This window comes from Sardina pilchardus, chromosome 16, assembly GCF_963854185.1.
Source record: "Sardina pilchardus chromosome 16, fSarPil1.1, whole genome shotgun sequence".
NCBI lineage: Eukaryota > Metazoa > Chordata > Actinopteri > Clupeiformes > Clupeidae > Sardina > Sardina pilchardus.
In genome coordinates, this window is record NC_085009.1 from 15,618,524 (window position 1) to 15,636,938 (window position 18,415).

Below are 18,415 nucleotides of genomic sequence, written 5' to 3' on the forward strand. Positions count from 1 at the left end.
CATAACAGTTACTGTACTGTACTTCCCCTTGATATTAGCGTTTTGCCAGCTACAGTACTTCTGCTCATTTGGATTGTAAGTTGGAACATGTACAGTATACTTCTCTAAAATCAATCCTAAACAATACTGTAGATGTGACACTCACAATATAAAAGGAAAATAAACTCAAGGGCAGGTGGTTTTCTTATATAATGTTTGCATCGTACTTGAAATTTCTTTTAATTTAATTCTAGAATATGGTGACCAATGGGCCTACTGTTTTTCTTTGGTTCAGACCATTGTTGTACGTTTGCAGAGAGTTTGATCATGACTAAAGGGTTTGGTCTCATCACCATGCAGTGCTGGTAGTTGGTAGCTTGCAATTCACAGTCTGCCTGACTCTGAGCATGTGTCTGAGTTCTTGATTACCTTTACCTTGCCAGTTAAAACTATGGCCAAATTGACACTTCACATTTGCATTTTTGGTTGGTATCAGCCATGCAGACAGATGAGGTGACGTACTCTGACATTAACATCATCAAAACAGAAAATGGCAACCAGAAGAAAAACAACAGTGGTGAGAAATCATCTGAATCAAAGGCAATAGTTTTAGCAATTGAAACAGGTGTCTTCTTCTGAAGTTTACTATTCTTAATATTTCAGTATTGCAGAATTTCTAAGCGGAAAAATATATTTTAGTACCTATTTGTGTAATCTTTATTTTATTCATCAATGTCAAGTAAAACAAAAAAGATACTTTGCTAAACCCTAATTGGCAATGATGGTATTCTAAACTCTCTGTTGACATTTCTATGCATAAACTGAACTGAAGATGAAGAGGGATCAAATGTTGTCTACTCGCAGGTCAATGTGCTGAAAAAGAGTATGTATTAAACATAACACATACCCCTGACACACATGCATTCAGCATACAACACCTGCAGCTTGGTCAGAATTAAAAATAAAAATAAAAACTTTTCTATCCTTTCGAGCACCAGCAAATGACCCTCCATCTGACTCCGGTGATATTTCTGCCCTGGCCAAACATGACCCGGCTAACTCCTCCACAAAGTCACATTCAGAGAAAGAGAGCCGAGCATGCTTATCTCTTCGATGCACAGTACTCCTGCTCTCTGTTTGTGTTCTCTTGCTGGCCATTGCTGTGACGATGGGAGGGCTCTGTGAGTATGACAATCAAATCTTATATTAGCCTTAGCTTTTTCATAACAAGGTTCAGTAAAATAGATTCCTGCATGATTTGGGTGGAACTGTGCAACATTTGAATGTAAGTACAACAATTGAAAAAAAGGACAATATACAAAATGTCAATGAGTGTCGATCAGTGTACAATGATGTTACCAATTATTCTGGCACTGATCCTGTTCTTTTTGTAGACATTGTGAAAGAGGAGAAGTACTCAGGTGAGTGAGTGTGAGAATGAGACACTAAGACTAAGTATGTACTTCAACATAAAAATATTATAGGGGTGGTTTAATGAGGACCTAATTTCCATATTGTGATATTTATCGGTGACTGTTTTCAGCACATTTCATTCAGTTCATCTATTTGCAGAGTTTGCCGGTGCTAGTCTATAGGGCAAGTCAGCAGTATGTGCTAGCCTGGCACTAAAACAGTCTTACCCATTCCACAGTACACCCGAGGGAAATAAAATCGATGCAGATGTCTTTGTTGATAAAATAATGGTAAAAACAAGCCTAACCTTGCATTGAAATATCTACATGTACTTGTTCCCTGTAGTTGGTAGTAGCCATAGGTTACAGTGGTGGACTGATATTACCTAGCTGTCCCGACTGGTCAGTGCATGGAGGGTGCTTCTCTGTTTGGGCAGTACTACTAACCGGAGCAAGGAAACTTCCGCTGTTGCTGAGAAACTAGTCCCTCAAAATGTAATGCGATCATTGAGATGCAAGGCTAGTTTGGTTCTAACATTCTATCAACACAGACAAGTGCATGGTTAGTCTGACTGTAAAAAATGAGCAGACATTAACAACCATCTGGTCTGATTTCTGCAACATATATGAAACAAAACTTTAAAACACTAAATGTGCAATATAAAAACATTAGCAATGAGAAAAGGATTGTGGAGACACAACTGTCAGGTAATACATATGAACACATTTCATTAACACCAATGGCGCAGGGTGCAAATCTAGAATAGTCTGGAAAACAGCAGTTTGCCCTTTCTAGATTTTACATGAACGTATAGGATAGACAGTGACTTTTGCCCTTTGAAAGAACAGGGGTGAGGCAGAGATTTTCAGTTAGTTGCAATATGAACTAGAAAAGCACTCAGAGAGCGCAGAACTCCGCCTGTATTTTTCTTCCTACAGTAGGTTGTCATACATTTGAACCTAAACTATATTCAGATCGCCGCTACGTGGCCATACCATGCCATTACACTGCTAAGCGAAAAACATAAACGGCTCCGGAATCCCGACGGTGATACGGATCACTCCCAAAATTGAATTGTTCCTTCCTTGGGTCATTTCTGACCTGCCTTGAAAATTTCAAAACAGACAGACAGATAGACAAACAAACAAACAAACAAACCCTGATGAAAACATAACCTCCTTGGCAGAGGTAAATATCACCTAGATGCCACTAAATCCTAACTAACATTCAGCTAACCTTGACTTTAACCCCAAATAAACGTTGCTAACATATTTGCCTGAAGTGATACAAGTGCAACAGGAGATTTGATACATCCCCTTTTACTTTAACAGGTGTCAAAGAGCAGTTAGACATACTGTGGATGGAGCACACTAATGTAACTATGGCTTTGAATGCTACTCAGGTTAATATGTCAGGTGGGAAATAATACACATGCACTACATTTCTAAATAAATGTTTACCATGGATTCTTGAATTAAAAGATCATCTGAAAATGAAATTAGAGAACCATCACTGATCCTTTTGTATCTGCTTTAAAGAAATTACACAGATGATGGACATGCTGATGGAAAACCTTACAGGTAGTCACACTATCTAGACAAAGTCAGTCACATAGCTGTAGCAAACACTAGTTCTGATGATCAACCACCTATCATATTTTCTACTGACCCTATAACTAACGTCCGACTAACTCAGACTTATCAATCATAAACCCAGCACTTATATCCTCATCATTCTCTGCTCTTTCTGTCTCTCTCTCTCTCTCTCTCTCTCTCTCTCTCTCTCTCTCGCTTGCCTATACTTCATGAGTTTTATGAGTTGTCGCAACACTGTTCATTTCTTTTTCTTAACAGAAACTGAAAGGATGTTAGCTGATCACAAAAGCAAAAATGATAATCTCACCAAGGAAATCACAAAACTAATGACTGAACTTCAAGGTGATATTTATTCTGTTTAATGTCAAGCTTTCCATTTCTGGTACATGAATGAATGAATGAATGAATGAGCACAAACAAATGAATTACAAAATGAATTACAAATGAATTACAAACAAATGTGGTCATTATTGACATGCATTGTTAACAATATTCAAAATATTTCAAAAGGAGTGGGGAAGTGTGCAGATGACTGGGAGTACCATGATGGATCATGTTACCACTTCTCCTCTGATAAGAAGAACTGGGCAGATAGCAGAGATGCCTGTGTGACCATGGGAGGACACCTGGTCATCATAAGGAGTGCAGCAGAAATGGTATGACAACTCACCTCCTCAAAAATGTTTTACAGTATGTCTCACAATGTGACTTTGATAACCATGACAGTAATTTGCAATATGCACTGCAATAGCATTAATACTGCAACAATATGTAAGCCCTTTAAATGAATCAGGAATCTAGGAAATAAAAGTAGCCTTCTTTTTTAAAATGCATTGCATTATGGGATTTTATAGTCATGTCAGTTGAAACGGACAGCCAAACATCATGTATGTTATCATGTACACAACACCGATACACAGAAAAATGGTTTTCACTCTTGACTATGCTCTCTATAATTGTGTTCAATTGGATTAAATTATCTCCTCCCAACTCTCCCCAATTTTAAGCAAAGGGGTAACTGTTACCCTAGCAAGCCATTATGAAGCAGTACTCCACCACATCTGTGGATTAAAAGGATGGTTCAGAGTAATTACACCCTAAGGTCCTTTGCACCATCTTTAATCCCCAGTTCCATACTATTTGAATACATCAAAAAAGGGGTTCTAGGAACTGCAAAAAGTTCCTACAGTTCATACTTGTGCTTCTTAAGTCTTCGCTACCGTGAGTAGGACCCCAAATTGAGTTGCACTATCACTGCTATCGAGGTGTTTTAGGTAAGGGTCGGGATAATGTATTGTCTGCTGGTAATTATTGGAAAATAAGGTTCTAGAATGCCCCACTGAGTGTGTAGAAAAGTGATTGATATTTTTCACATCAGGATTTCCTGTGGAGCAAGGCAAAAGGACAGGCATATTGGATTGGTCTAACTCAGGCTCAGCCAGAGGGGAACTGGCATTGGGTGGACAACACACCCCTCACAGATCCAAAGTTGGTACAGTCCAAATGTTCACCCTTGTCTCTACCATAAATATTAAAATGTAAATATGAATGTGGCCGCCATATTGCTTACTGTTTACGGGCAACACTTTCCAGCAATCAGAGACACCGGTTTCTCCATTGATCATGGCCTCACCTGCTATTTTTACAATATATTTACAACATTCTGGAGCCCAAAGTCTACTAGTAGAGTCTACTGATAGTGTCTTCATGTGCGATTTTGTTAAAGTAAAAAACGAAATACTTGGCATAACTTCTACTTAATATCTAATACAGGCTAATACAGCTATTACAGCTGTAATGTTCTGTTTCTTCTCTATAATGTATGTTCTGTGTTGTGTGCCCTGTCCTGTCTTGAATGTTATTATTTCACTATCTATGTTTTAGCAAATGTTCTTTGTATTACTTTGTATTATTTTGTGTCCTTTTTAGTCTTTCACTGTACAGCACTGGTCAGCTTATGCTGTGTAAATGTGCTTTATAAATAAATTTTACTTACTACAGGGTTGCTTTCTCTTCATCCAGATTTTGGGGTCAAGGCCAGCCAGATGACAGTGAAACAAACGATCCAGATAATGGAGAAGACTGTGTCATGATCCCTCATTGGGTAAATAAGTGGAATGATTTACACTGTGGTGCATCTTTGAAAAGAATTTGTGAAAGTAAAAGCTGCAGGGGTTGAATTCAAACTAATGCATAAAGTACAAAGAACACGCTCAACTCACAAAATATTTCAGCTGACTGGGTGCTTGTGCCCATACAGAATAAATCAAAGAAAGCGAGAGTACAGCACTCCTAGTCATGTATAACTTTGTCTCTTTTTTCTTGCCTGTGACCAGACGTTTTGGGGTTCTCCCTTCTTCAGTGTCAGGACATTCAAACTACTGTAATGCAACCACAACATACATATATTCACAAGTTCACACATTCATTCATCAGTATCGTATAAGCAAAAGCACCAAGTATCGTCCCTTTCATTCGAAAATTCTAAAACAAAGATGTGTTTTAATACCTTAAATATAACATCTGATAAATTAACCTTACATTTTTGTGTAGATTTGAACAAAATCTGGTTTGGTTCTTTTCCGGGGCTTTTACCTCCTGAAATATCCAATTTTGTGCTCGGCGTTTAGTGCTGGCCTAGTGGGTCGCATATTGTCGTCCTTTCACACGCTGTACATCAAGGATTCTAGAACAGAGCAAGATAGATCACAGGCCGGATAATACGATATGTTGAAGTACGTTCTATGACTCCATGGGCGCCATTTTGGTAAGCTCAGGTGTCGTCACAGACGCTGGCTACCGTAGGAATCCTAAATATTAACTGATCCATCTTGCTCCACTCTAGAATCTTTGCTGTACATCAATGCTTAGCTCATCGTTAATCAAAATTCCACTGGAGCTCGAAGCGGTTTTGTAAATGCAGCCTTAACAGTGTTTTACAGCTCTTTGAGTCACAGTAAAATGTCATTTTTGGTACATAACTAATTTAGATAAACTTATGGTGTGGGTGCTTTTTTTACGAATCCTCCATCTTAGTTTGTATAGAAATTAATATTAAGTGACACATACACGGAAGAGGACGACAATAAGTGACGGACGCTTATATGTGACATTCCAATACTGACTTGAATTGTATTGCATGTAACGTTAAAGGTTAGCCTAGAAATCTAGACGCACCCTAGTGGCAGAAACATTTTTTTGCCTAGCGGGATGGTCTAGGGTCACACGATTAAGGCCAATCCTGCGTCCGGCACCAAGACAGCCGGTCCAATCAGAACGCTCTATCTGTGTACCGAGTACTTGAGCCTGCCTTAGCACGGTGACGACAGAGTTGCGAGACAGCGAGATAGCAAAACAACCATAGAGAACAACGAAGATGGATGAGGCTAATGAAGCGCACTCGTTTGAATCGGCTTTGGAAGAGTTAGACTTGGGCTTTTCTTTGAAGGTTGAGCAGAAAGATGCACTCAAGTTATTCATTTAAAGAAGGACATATTTGCCGTTTTGCCGACGGGCTACGATTGGTCACAAGTGCTGGCCTATTACGTGCAGCTCTAGGCAGTTTGAAAGACACCGGTTCATTCCATCCACAGGCTTCAGCTTTGTGAATGCTCGACTCCAGACTAATGTATAATTTGGCTTGCCAGGCTAGTTAAAGGTGGCAAGATATGTTAAAGATGTGACGTGAATTTTATTTTAACGCATCACTTGTTAATTATGTTTCATCTGATTCCTGAAATAATAGGTCATATCAGGCATCAGTCAAGACTTTTCTCTTTTTTTCCTGAAATATAAATTACAGTAATGTACTGTATATGACTGTGCACCACCTTCTGTAAACCAACTGTATACTACTCTGTACTATATGTCCTGTCCTGTCTATGCACCACTATACTTCGCATTGCACTTTTCTACTTTTCCGTTCTTCTGGTTAGATGCAAATTGCATTGTCTTTGCGCTTGTACTCTGCACAATGACAATAAAGTTGGGATTCAGTGGCATCAATTTGATGTCTGGACTCGAAAAGAGTAATTACACGTTTCATTTTGTGTGAGGTCAAAGGTTTTTTTTCCTGAAAACTGTTATTATTGTAGCTGTATTATTTCACTCTTTCCAGTTTTGGATTTGTTCCATTTCCAGGATACATTCTGTCAATGTACTTGTGAGGTTTGGATTTAAAGTATTTCTATACACAGCCTTACAAATGTAAATTCAACTGGAATTAACTTTGCAGGGTTTTGATAGTTATGACTTGTACCTATAAGACCTTAAAGAGACCCTATGCAACTTTTTCATAGTCTTAAAATCGCTTAGAAATCATTGTTTTGCTTGACTGACCAGTTTGATCCCAGTGTCCCTATATCCGCTATTGCAACCTTGCAGTGTGTTCAGGAGACGATCGTTCCCTGTTTACATCTGGAAGGCTGAGACGCATAAAGAACAAGAAGAACCACGCTTGCAATTTATATATTTGTATATAGTCTATATATGTATAAATATACACGCTAAAGCTGTCGGGGAAGCTCTGCAGAGAAATATGCAAGCATAAAACGAGCAAAAATGAAAAACGAAACCGAAACTTAAGATGAAATCGTCAATCCTGCATACGTAGTTTCTCTTTAACCTGCTGTTCTTTACTGTTTAGATAATACACAAAATTGATGCTAAAGTCTCTGTCAGTCGTATATATTTTTTTCCTAAAGAATATGTAATATATGGGAGAATATTATGAATAAAGCATATGCTGGTTTAATAATTTGTTTGTTTGTACAGTATATGCCCACACATAACCTGCCAATAAATTTAATCATTTGTTTGTTTGTTTACAGTATGTGTCTGTTTCCATCTCTGCTTATTTAATAGTTTATTCATTCAGATTACACTATACTGGTCAAATGTTTGGGGTCACTTCGAAATTTCCATTCCCCTCCATTATTGACAGAATACAAGCTGAGATCAGTTGCATCATTATTTTAATCAGGGCAGCAGTTCCAACTTTCATTTCCTATAGTTCTATTTTGCATACACAAAGAGATTATTAAAATGGATTTAAGAGTGGTTGCGTATGCGTCCTATCCCATCTCTCTCATCTCCCTCAAAGAACCATTAAATAGCCTCTCATTCCTTATTACACTCAAATGGTTTAGAAATAATGTTGCTATAGTGAGAAATAGACACTGTACTTTCAAAAGCTATTCCAAAATGGGTCAGAAATGTTGTGTGCACTGCCATCTATTTAACGTTAAGCAAGGTAGCAAGCTATAGCTACCCTCCAGTGCCAGGAGACAGCAATGACTGGCTGCTGACCTGTCTCACTTCAGCGCATACAAATAATGTGCAGTGTACACCCCTGAACGGCAGGAAACCCACTGGGTTGCAGGCGCAACTTCAAACTTCAAAAAAAAAAAAAGAAAAAAGAAAATGCCAGAGGACCCAGGTGGGTCAAAAAGTATGCTTGTTTCCCTTTGTCCTGCACCTGGCATAAAGAAAGGTAGGATGTGCACCACAACCACAACCGCAATGATGGAAATAATGTATCAAAAATAAGGCATCTAAAATTTTGCTGATTGTAATGTTCGGAAATTATTCAGTATTTGTGTCAATGAATGTATATATATATATATATATATATATATATATACAGTATATATCAGGAGTGTGGGTAATCAGATAAAACCCTTGCTAGTGCTCTCTTAGATTGTAGAAATTGTGGTTTAACAGCTACAGTTAGGCCCATGTAGATTTGCAATATCTACAGGAAATATCTAAAGAGAAGTGGCACAAGTGGAAGTCCTGGTCTGCTCTGAAAAACGTCAGTTTGACAGATGAACTTTTGATAGAGGCATGAGAAACAACACCTCACAGTCATCTCTAATCTGAAAGGCAAGAGAAAACAGAAGACAAAACCTACTCAAAGTCAGTCCATCGACTCACCACAGCTAACTCAAAATCAGGTGAGCTATCCGTATCTCTCTATGTACGTGCATGCAGTGTATGTGTTTCAAACATTTGTGAAGGATAGTGTTAGCTAATAGATTTTCATAGGTTATGCATGGTATGGGTTACAAGCCTACACTGACCATATACTTAGCATCTTTTTGTTCTTTATCTGCTTGTATTTTTGCTAATTTGTGTCTGTTTAGCTTTCAATGAAACTCTATTCTTGTTTGTTATTTTACTTGAATTTCTGAAAACTGAATTGCCTATGATGTCTATGATACATCTCACAGTCATATCCCACGCTACCACAAAAATGTTTTTTACTTCCTCTTGATGCTTACAGTGGTTCTGCTAATCTTTGGATTGTATCAAAATAAGCTGGAACATGTTTACTTCTCTAACAAATAACATGTTTGACAATAGGTCAGAGGTGCCCAGCCTTTTTTGAACCACAATCTTTGCTTTGCTGACAGCGCGACTTTTGAGATTCCAAATTATACATTTTCGTTGGCCAGAGGGTGATCAGAGGTTTGATCTTATCACCATTGCTAGTTGGTAGCTTGCCATTCACACTCCACCTGACTCTGAGTTTGTGTCTGAGTTCTTAATTACCCCACTTGCCAGTAAGAACTGTGGCCAAAAGCGATATAAGAGATCTGCAATAAAAAGATAATTGACACTTCACATTTGTGTTTTTGGTTGATATACATCAGCCATGCAGACAGATGAGGTTACATATTCTGACATTACCATCACCAGAACAGAAAATGGCAACCAGAAGGAAACCAGTGGTGAGCAATCATCTGTATTAACTTCATGATTTTATTTTATTTTCATACTTGATCGTACAGACAAGTGTCTAGTCTTGTTGGAAAGCCCCGGTTCTGCTCTGTCGTGCAGTATAGTTTAATCTCGCTATGACTAATAATCGCAGAGCGATGTAACAAAGAAGAATGGGTGTGTTTTTTGACACACTTTGCGTCCGTCGGGCTCATAGGGTTAAAGGCAATAGTTTTAGCAAAGAAAGCAGGGGTCTTCTTATAAAGCTTACTAAATATGTCAAAGTATTGCAGAATTACTAAAGAGTAAAAATATCCTGTATGAGCTATTTGTGTGACCTTTATTTTGTTACATCAATGCTATGTAGAAAAAAAACTTTATTAAACCCTAATTGCTGAAATTGTATTCTAAACTCTCTGTTGACATTCTCTATGCACACTAAACTGAACTGAAGATAAAGAGGGAGCAAATGTTGTCTACGCTCAGGTCAATGTGCTGAAAAAGGGTATGTATCAACCATAACACACACCTTGTCCTTGAAGGGACACTTCACCGATTAGCATTAAGCTTTGTATCTTTAGAAAACCAGTCATGTTTTTGAATGGTCGTGCATCATTGCCTTGAGATGGGAGAAATACGGATTTCAATGAAACCCATGAATAGGACTTCCTGCTTTCAATGATGTAAAGTGATGATTTTTACATCATTGAAAGCAGAAAGTCCAACATTGAAATCCGTATTTCTCCCATCTCAAGGCAAACTGAGGGAATGATGCACAACCATTCAAAAACATGACTGTCTTTTCTAAAGATACAAAGCTTAATGCTAATCGGTGAAGTGTCCCTTTGACACACAAGAATGAGTATGAGAATTAACACAAATGTTGATTTGGAAAAAAATAAAAAAATAAAAATAAAACAACCTTTGATCCTTTTGAGCCCCAGCAAATGAACTGGACCCTCCATCTGACTCCGGTGACTCTTCTCCCCCGGCCAAACATGACCCGGCTAACTCCTCCACAAAGTCATATTCAGAGAAAGAGAGCCGTGCATGCTTATCTCATCGATGCATAGTACTCCTGCTCTCTGTTTGTGTTCTCCTGTTGGCCGTTGCTGTTACGATGGGAGGGCTCTGTGAGTACGACAATCAAATCTTAGTCTCAGCTGTTTAGCCTCAGCAGTAAAATAATAACAACAATTGAACAAATCAAATGTAACAATTGCATACAACAAATGCAATGAGTTCATCTGTGTACAATGATAGTACCAATTATTATGGTGTTGACCCTGTTCTTTTTTTTTTGTAGACATTATGAAAGAGGAGGAGTACTCAGGTGAGTGAGTGTGAGAATGACACACTAAGAGTAAGTAGGTATGTGGGTAGAAGTGAAGGAGAGAGTAGAGAATAGAGTGAATATGAGATGATGAATAAACATGTTTTAGTTGATGAGCACCACCACAGGGTCATTTAGATGTACTTCAACACAATGATATCAAGCTACAAATACAATGTTGTCATGAGTACTGAGTGAATATGAAAAAAAACATAGGCCTATTTCACTATACACTAATGGGTGTAGGCTACATTTAGAATGGTCTGGAAAACCATATTTTGCCCTTTCCAACTTTTACATAACTGGATGAATTGATAGATGCTGTCTTTTACCTTAGACACTTTTGGTTGGAATATGAAATATCACCATTAGATGTCACTATATCCTAACTAACCTTCAACTAACCTTGACTCTAACCCCTAATAACCTTTTCTAACATATTCCCCTAGCAACACAAGTAGAACAGAAGAGTTGACACATCCCCTTTACTTTAACAGAACAGTTAGACATGCTGAAGATGGAGAACACTAATGTAACTTTGGCTTTGAATGCTACTCAGGCTAAAATGTCAGGTGGGGAAGAATATACACATGCACTACATTTCTATAGAAATGTTTATCATGGATTCTTGTCTTAAAATAATCTGAAAATGAAATAAGATAATCATCACTGAAGATGTCCTTTTGTATCTGCTTAAAGAAATCACAGAGATGATGGACATGCTGCAGGAGCAGTATGCTAATGCCACTCATGTGATGAGCTCTTTGCAGGCTAACCTTACAGGTATAGTCACACAATCTACAAAAACTCAATCACATACTGTAGCTGTATCAAACAGTTCTAATGATCAACCACCTATAATATTTTCTACTGACCCTTATGTGAAACTAACCCAGACTTACCAATCATAAATCCAGCACTAAGCATCATCACTGACTAAGCATTCATCGCTGAGTTGTTTAGCATAAAGCAAGGATACACTTATCCCATGGCTGAAAAGTTCACTGCTGTTGAACTTTTTAATATGTTTTTCCTGCACATGAATTCCTTCATCCTAGCCATCTTGTTAAGGAAACACTGTTGATTTTTTTTTCTCAAAAGAAACTGAAAGGGTGTTAGCTGATCAGAAAAACAAAAATGATGATCTCACCAAAGAAATCACAAACTTAAAGACTGAGCTTCAAGGTGAGATTTGTTCTGTTTAATTTCATGCCTTTGATGCATGCAGTGAATGAATGAGTATTAGGTTTTTCCTTATTGACCATGTATGTAACAAGACGACACTACCTTTCCTTGTCAAAATGAAAGTAATGTAACAGTATGAGTTTTGATGGTCATCATTGGGTGCATAATGAACACATATGCAAATTATTTCAAACGGAGTGAGGAGGTGTGCAGATAACTGGGAGTATCATGATGGATCATGTTACTACTTCTCCTCTGATATGAAGAACTGGGCAGATAGCAGAGATGCCTGTGTGACCATGGGAGGACACCTGGTCATCATAAAGAGTACAGCAGAAATGGTATGACAACTCACTCCCCTAAAATGTTTAAAGTCCAACTATATAACTTTTTGATGATCGTCATGTAACAGGGTGGTCAGGGCAGACGCCCAACACCCCATGTCTGTAGCATGACTACGCCACCCTGGGGCCTAGCGCCTCAGGAAATCTTTAGGAAGTTGAGACATTTACTGGAACAGAGCTTCACAGGTTCTATAAAGCATATGGAGACATGTTTCGCATATGGAGACATTCCGTAAATAAAGCATTTATTGAACACAAAAGACAACACTGGATTCTTGGCATTCTAACAAAGGGGGGGAAAGGCAATAAATAACTGCGTTGTCCATTGTCTTTCTTCTGTGAGCAGGCAAAGACAACCAAACCAAAAGTAACCGGGACAAAATAGTAAATACAAATCAAACTAAATAAACTAGAAAAGCACTCCGAGAGCGCAGCTACCTCCACCGGCATTGTTCTTCCTAGGTTGTCATACATTTGAATCGAAACTATTCAGATCGCCACCATGTGGCCATACCATGACATTACACCACTAAACTAATTACATGCCTCTGGAATCCCGACAGAATTACGGATCAGTCCCAAAATTTTATCGTTTCTTCCTTGGGTCATGTCTGACCTTCCCTGAAAATCTCATCAAAATCCATCCATCACTTTTTGACTAACAAACAGACAAACAAACAAACAAACAGACTGAAAAACAAACGCCGGTCCCCGATGAAAACATATACCTACTGTACTTGGCGGAGGTAAACTAAAGGAAGACAAGACAGCAGCCCGACCAACTGTAGCAGTCCGGAGAAGCAGGCTGGGCTACCAAAAGAAACAAAACTACGGAGCCCGGGAAGGGTTCCCTCGCAATAACTTTTGCGTTCCCTTGCAATAATTTGCTATTTTGTTAATTCATTCCTCGTATATATAACGTTGGTTTCCCATAAAGAATTATTGTTAGCATGTCGGTTGGAGGGAAGCTAACGTTCGACGTCGCACAGTAGGGAGATTTCCCCCGTAATGTTTGGATAAGAAGCTCAGTCCAGCCTGCACGAAAACCATGACGGAAAGTCATTAGCAAGATAAGTGAAAAAGCTATGTAGCCTATGGTAGCCTACTGTATGATAAAGCATTACCTAGAGTCAAGTAAACCTATAAAAACTCGATGTCACGAATGTAAAATTTCAGACCAGTTACAGCAAGTTACAGGATGGCTAACATCATAAAGTCTGCGCGCAAACGATGGGAAGTAAACAGAACGTTTTTCAGTCCCCTCCCATTGAGAACAACGGAGTCTGTTTGTACCCATCTAGTCAGAGAGCTTGACTTTAGGACAGTCTATTCTGACGTAACTTCTGGAAAATGCACGCTGCCCAGCGTGTGTACTTATGATTCAGACAGAGTCTACCCTACTACAATCACATGACAATGAAATATCTCCATTTCGTTGACACTTTTATCCAAAGGAGGAGGCTAAGGCTACTAGTGATGCGCGGTTCAGCCCATTACCCGCGGATATCCGCGGGTTTACCCGCGGGACGGGCGGATTTGGGTAGGCCTAGTAGTTTTTTCTAAATATTGCGGGTGGGTCGGGTCAAAAAAGTAAAAATGCACATTTCTCACTTGTTAACTTCCGACATATTAGGTGGCGATGCGCCTGCAATACAGGAGGTGTGGTCGAGCGCAAAACAATTTCTAAATTCAGCACCCAATTGCGCCATGCGTGACTGACTGAAAACAAAACAGTCAATCGCGCATTCGCTACTTTATGGACATGGAGCCTGGGATATCGAAGGTTGTGCACAATGTGACAACACCTTGCTTCTGTATACACGAATAAACAGCTGTGCTTGTTAAATGCTTGGCAGTGTTTCACGCAAACGTAGGCTAGCCTATGAAGTTGCCAGGGGAAATATGAATGGAAACTTGTTATGTCCATGAAGATGAGATTTAACACTGGCTATGTCTAGGCTGCAGATTATGGTGTGGAAGAGCGCAGATTGTCAAAATGACCGATTATTGTAACCCGCTGTTGTCCTCATGTGGGAGAATTAGGCTAATTAGGCTACGAAAGACGCTAGGTGGGTTTTTTCCTTTCCGCGGGTCGGGTCGGATTTGGGTCACAATTCGAAAAAATTTTTGCGGATTGGGCGGGGCGGTTTGGATCTCCTGAAGAGTCGGGTTGGGGCGGGTTTTTAAAAAAGCCCACCCGCGCATCACTAAAGGCTACAGTCCAAAGATCAGTGAGACAATATTGGGCAATCCAATCCCCAATTTCTATCATTCTCCAACATGGGGCAGCCGTGGCCTACTGGTTAGGGCTTTGGGCTTGTAACCTGAGGGTTGCCGGTTCGATCCCCGACCAGTCCACAGCTGAAGTGCCCTTGAGCAAGGCACCTAACCCCTCCCTGCTCCCCGAGCGCCGCTGGTTGGGCAGGCAGCTCACTGCTCTGGGTTGTGTGATTCCCCTCACTGTGTGTTCACTAATTTGGTTAAATGCAGAGAACTGAATTTCCCTCACAGGATCAAAAAAGTATATATTCTATTCTATTATATGAAAGAAAGAGCTGTACTCAGTTACAGTACAAGTGTGCAGGCCGTTTATCTAAGCTATAACACATTCTGTAGAAATAGTGGGTACATCATCATGGACACTGATTTGAATGTGCAGCGGACTAGCCTTATGTAGAGCGAGCTGCGGAAACCACACAATGATATTATAACGAAATATGTTAATTTAGCTGACACATTTATTCAAAGCAACGTACAGTATACTTTACTTGTAATGACCAAGTGTAGCACAAATGTCAGCAATTCAAGTATAGTTTACTTGATTGTTTACCTTTCTACCTCAAAATTACTACTCTTACTAACACTTATTTTACACTAGTACTAGTCTCAACAAAAGACTAAAAAAAGATTTCATGAGACAGCGGATAGCCAGCTAACAGAATGTGACTGACAACAGACATAAGGGGTGAACAGAGTGATGGGAATGGCCAACTACCTCAGTGTGAACAGGTGTAAATGAACTAGATCAGAAAGATTTGATTAATACACATGTATGACAAACCAAGAAAATAAACAAAATTAAATAGCTAAGTAGAATGGGTTTGTACTACACCAGGGAGATAATGGAGGAAAACAACCCAAAAGTAGGAAAATCACTTGAAAGGTTTTTAGCACATCTGTATCACGACTTTAAGGACCACAGCAGGCCAAGGTGAATCAAGGCAAACATACTTGAGAACTAACCTACCATCAGATCCCCCCTTTATTGTAAGCACATAACCCACCTAAAGAAATACAACAAAATGGCCCATGCACACTATACAAACAATCCTCCTGATTAACTATGAAAGTTAACAATGGGGAAAACAGTGGTTGGTCCTTCTCTGGTGAGACTAAAAGAGACAAAAGCACATGGCTATACAATAAAACATTACAGATAATCACAGATAATATTTTGTATAATTTGTAATGGCAAATCTACCTTTTGTTTGAGTGTACAGTTCCCTTCCCTGGCCACATGCAGGTGAATGGCATACGTTTTTTGCAGCATGTTAAAGGGATATTCCGCCATTTTTGGAAATACGCTCATTTTCCACCTCCCCTCGAGCAAAACAATCGATATTTACCTTGTTCCCGTTCATCCAGCCATTCTGTGAGTCTGGCGATACAACTTTTAGCTTCAGCCTAGCATAGATCATTAAATCGGATTAGACCATTAGCTTCTCGCCTGCTAGCTTCATGTTTAAAAGTGACTAAGATTTCTGGTAATTTTCCCATTTAAAACGTGTCTCCTCTCAAGTTAGAAAGTGCAATAAGACCAACTGAAAATGAAACCTGGCGTTTTTCTAGGCTGATTTGACATGGAACACTCTCATCTGGCGTAATAATCAAGGCAACTTGCAAACGTACCATAGGCGCAGTGATATCTTACGCAGCATCTGAAAATAGTCCCCATAGACAACAAGCAGTAGTAGTGCCAGTAGCTGCAAGTTGCCTTGATTATTACGCCAGATGAGAGTGTAGTTCCATGTCAAATCAGCCTAGAAAAACGGCAGGTTTCATTTTCAGTTGGTCTTATTGCACTTTATAACTTGAGAGGAGACACGTTTTAAATGGGAAAATTACCAGAAATCTTAGTCACTTTTAAACATGAAGCTAGCAGGCGAGAAGCTAATGGTCTAATCCGATTCAATGATCTATGCTAGGCTGAAGCTAAAAGTTGGTGGAATATCCCTTTAAAGGAATACGCCACCCAAAAATGAAATTAAGCTAGTCTCGGTCACCCCCAGAGTTAGAACAGTGAAAAAAACCCGGTTAAAATCCGTCCGGACATTCTCCTGCTTTGGGAGCAGCGATTTTAGCTTTAGCTTACCACAGTTGCTGTAGATGAAGGGTGTCAGTGAGCACGTCCTCCAAAAAAGTGACCGAGACGTCTACATTTTTTTCTAAATATATCTTGGGAGCCGTGTGTTCAAAACGAGTACAAGTCATAATGCAAAATCGAACGAGACTATTACCTGGGCAGATCTTTACTTGGAACTATATTCAGCCTCATCGCCGGCGAAGCACCGCTAGCTAGGCGCAAAGTTCTCACGTAGCACCACTTGAAGTTCCAGTCGAATCTAGAAGTTGGGAGTTTACAAGACTGCTACGTGAGAACTTTGCGCCTAGCTAGCGGTGCTTCGCCGGCGATGAGGCTGAATATAGTTCCAAGTAAAGATCTTTTTCACTGGTCTAACTCTGGGGGTGACCGAGACTGGCTTAATTTCATTTTTGGGTGGCGTATTCCTTTAATATAACAGGAGAAGGACCAACCATGTTTTTGCCCCATCTTGCATCTTATACATGCCCAATATGGAAAGAATGAGAGAGGTTGGGAAGAGCCACAGAAAGAGGACTCAAAGCAGAACTAAGTTCCACACAGGTGTTGGCTGCATATTCAACCACAGCTGAAACTACAATGTGCTTTATGTAATTCATGTTTATGCAGGTTGTGATACCTGTCAGAGTGTTACCAGTGAACCCTGTCTGTTATTGGAGGGATGTCTTAGTAAACGGGGAGATGGTGTGTAAAGATGAGCTGAGCTATATATAATGTTGTAGCATGGACCCTTTTGAAGGGGACACAGTTGACTTTAAAGAGTTCAAGAGTAAACACTTAAAATGCAGCTCCATCTCTGTCTACTTCTTTAACCCTATACAAAAATTATAACCATATGGCATTAGGCAGACAACCTGTTGTGTTTTGCGAGTAAATTAATGTAGAAAATAATATAAAAATGGAATAAAGCTCTCTTAAATCCATATTGCCATCATTAGATCATGATGCAATAGCTACTGTGTTTCCTCATTAAGTATGTATAAAACTTATTAGACTGATGCTTTTCATCAGGATTTCCTAAAGAACAAGAAACAGCGGTATTGGATTGGTTTAAGTCAGCCTCAGCCAGGGGACAGCTGGTACTGGGTGGACAACACGCCCCTCACAAACCAAAAGTTGGTATAATCCAAATGTTTACCCTTCTTTAAAATGTAACTTTTTTGGTTAAAGTCGCATATATTTACAAACCAAGTAAAAGACTAACATATCTGACATGATTCTTCTGTTTTAATATAAACTGTAATATTACAGGCTATGATTAATACATTGATTAACTCTCTGGACTGTTTGCTCTTCATCCAGATTTTGGCATCCAAGCCAGCCAGATAACTCTAACAACAAAGAAGACTGTGGCATGGTTTTTGAGTCAGGAAAATGGAATGATATCTCATGTCGTGCAACTTTGAAAAGGATTTGTGAAACTAAAAGTTGTATAGGCTGAATTCAAATAAAGGCAAAAGAAAAA

General features: G+C 39.3%; 2 protein-coding genes across 5 annotated transcripts; both read left to right on the plus strand.

Annotated features, from left to right (window-relative positions):
• The first annotated feature begins 63 nt into the window (after positions 1 to 63).
• On the plus strand, positions 64 to 7,813 carry LOC134060065 (CD209 antigen-like protein A). The gene is made up of 11 exons (XM_062516645.1): positions 64 to 75; positions 476 to 556; positions 812 to 862; positions 972 to 1,160; positions 1,374 to 1,400; positions 2,724 to 2,807; positions 2,931 to 2,972; positions 3,246 to 3,329; positions 3,498 to 3,643; positions 4,366 to 4,475; positions 5,010 to 7,813. Exons 2-11 carry the CDS (start codon positions 478 to 480, stop codon positions 5,164 to 5,166), a joined length of 969 nt encoding a protein of 322 aa, XP_062372629.1. The 5' UTR covers positions 64 to 75; positions 476 to 477; the 3' UTR covers positions 5,167 to 7,813.
• Positions 7,814 to 8,774: 961 nt separating this feature from the next.
• On the plus strand, positions 8,775 to 18,415 carry LOC134060066 (asialoglycoprotein receptor 1-like). Of its 4 annotated transcripts, none has more exons than XM_062516646.1 (11): positions 8,775 to 8,941; positions 9,641 to 9,718; positions 10,162 to 10,212; positions 10,646 to 10,840; positions 11,014 to 11,040; positions 11,538 to 11,612; positions 11,740 to 11,823; positions 12,142 to 12,225; positions 12,424 to 12,566; positions 17,962 to 18,065; positions 18,253 to 18,415. In XM_062516646.1, the coding sequence occupies exons 2-11, from the start codon at positions 9,643 to 9,645 to the stop codon at positions 18,389 to 18,391; spliced, it is 978 nt and encodes a 325-aa protein (XP_062372630.1). In that variant the 5' UTR covers positions 8,775 to 8,941; positions 9,641 to 9,642; the 3' UTR covers positions 18,392 to 18,415. The 4 variants fall into 4 exon arrangements, with proteins under 4 accessions (XP_062372630.1, XP_062372631.1, XP_062372632.1 ...); XM_062516647.1 differs by having other exon boundaries at positions 10,652 to 10,840; XM_062516648.1 differs by having other exon boundaries at positions 10,168 to 10,212.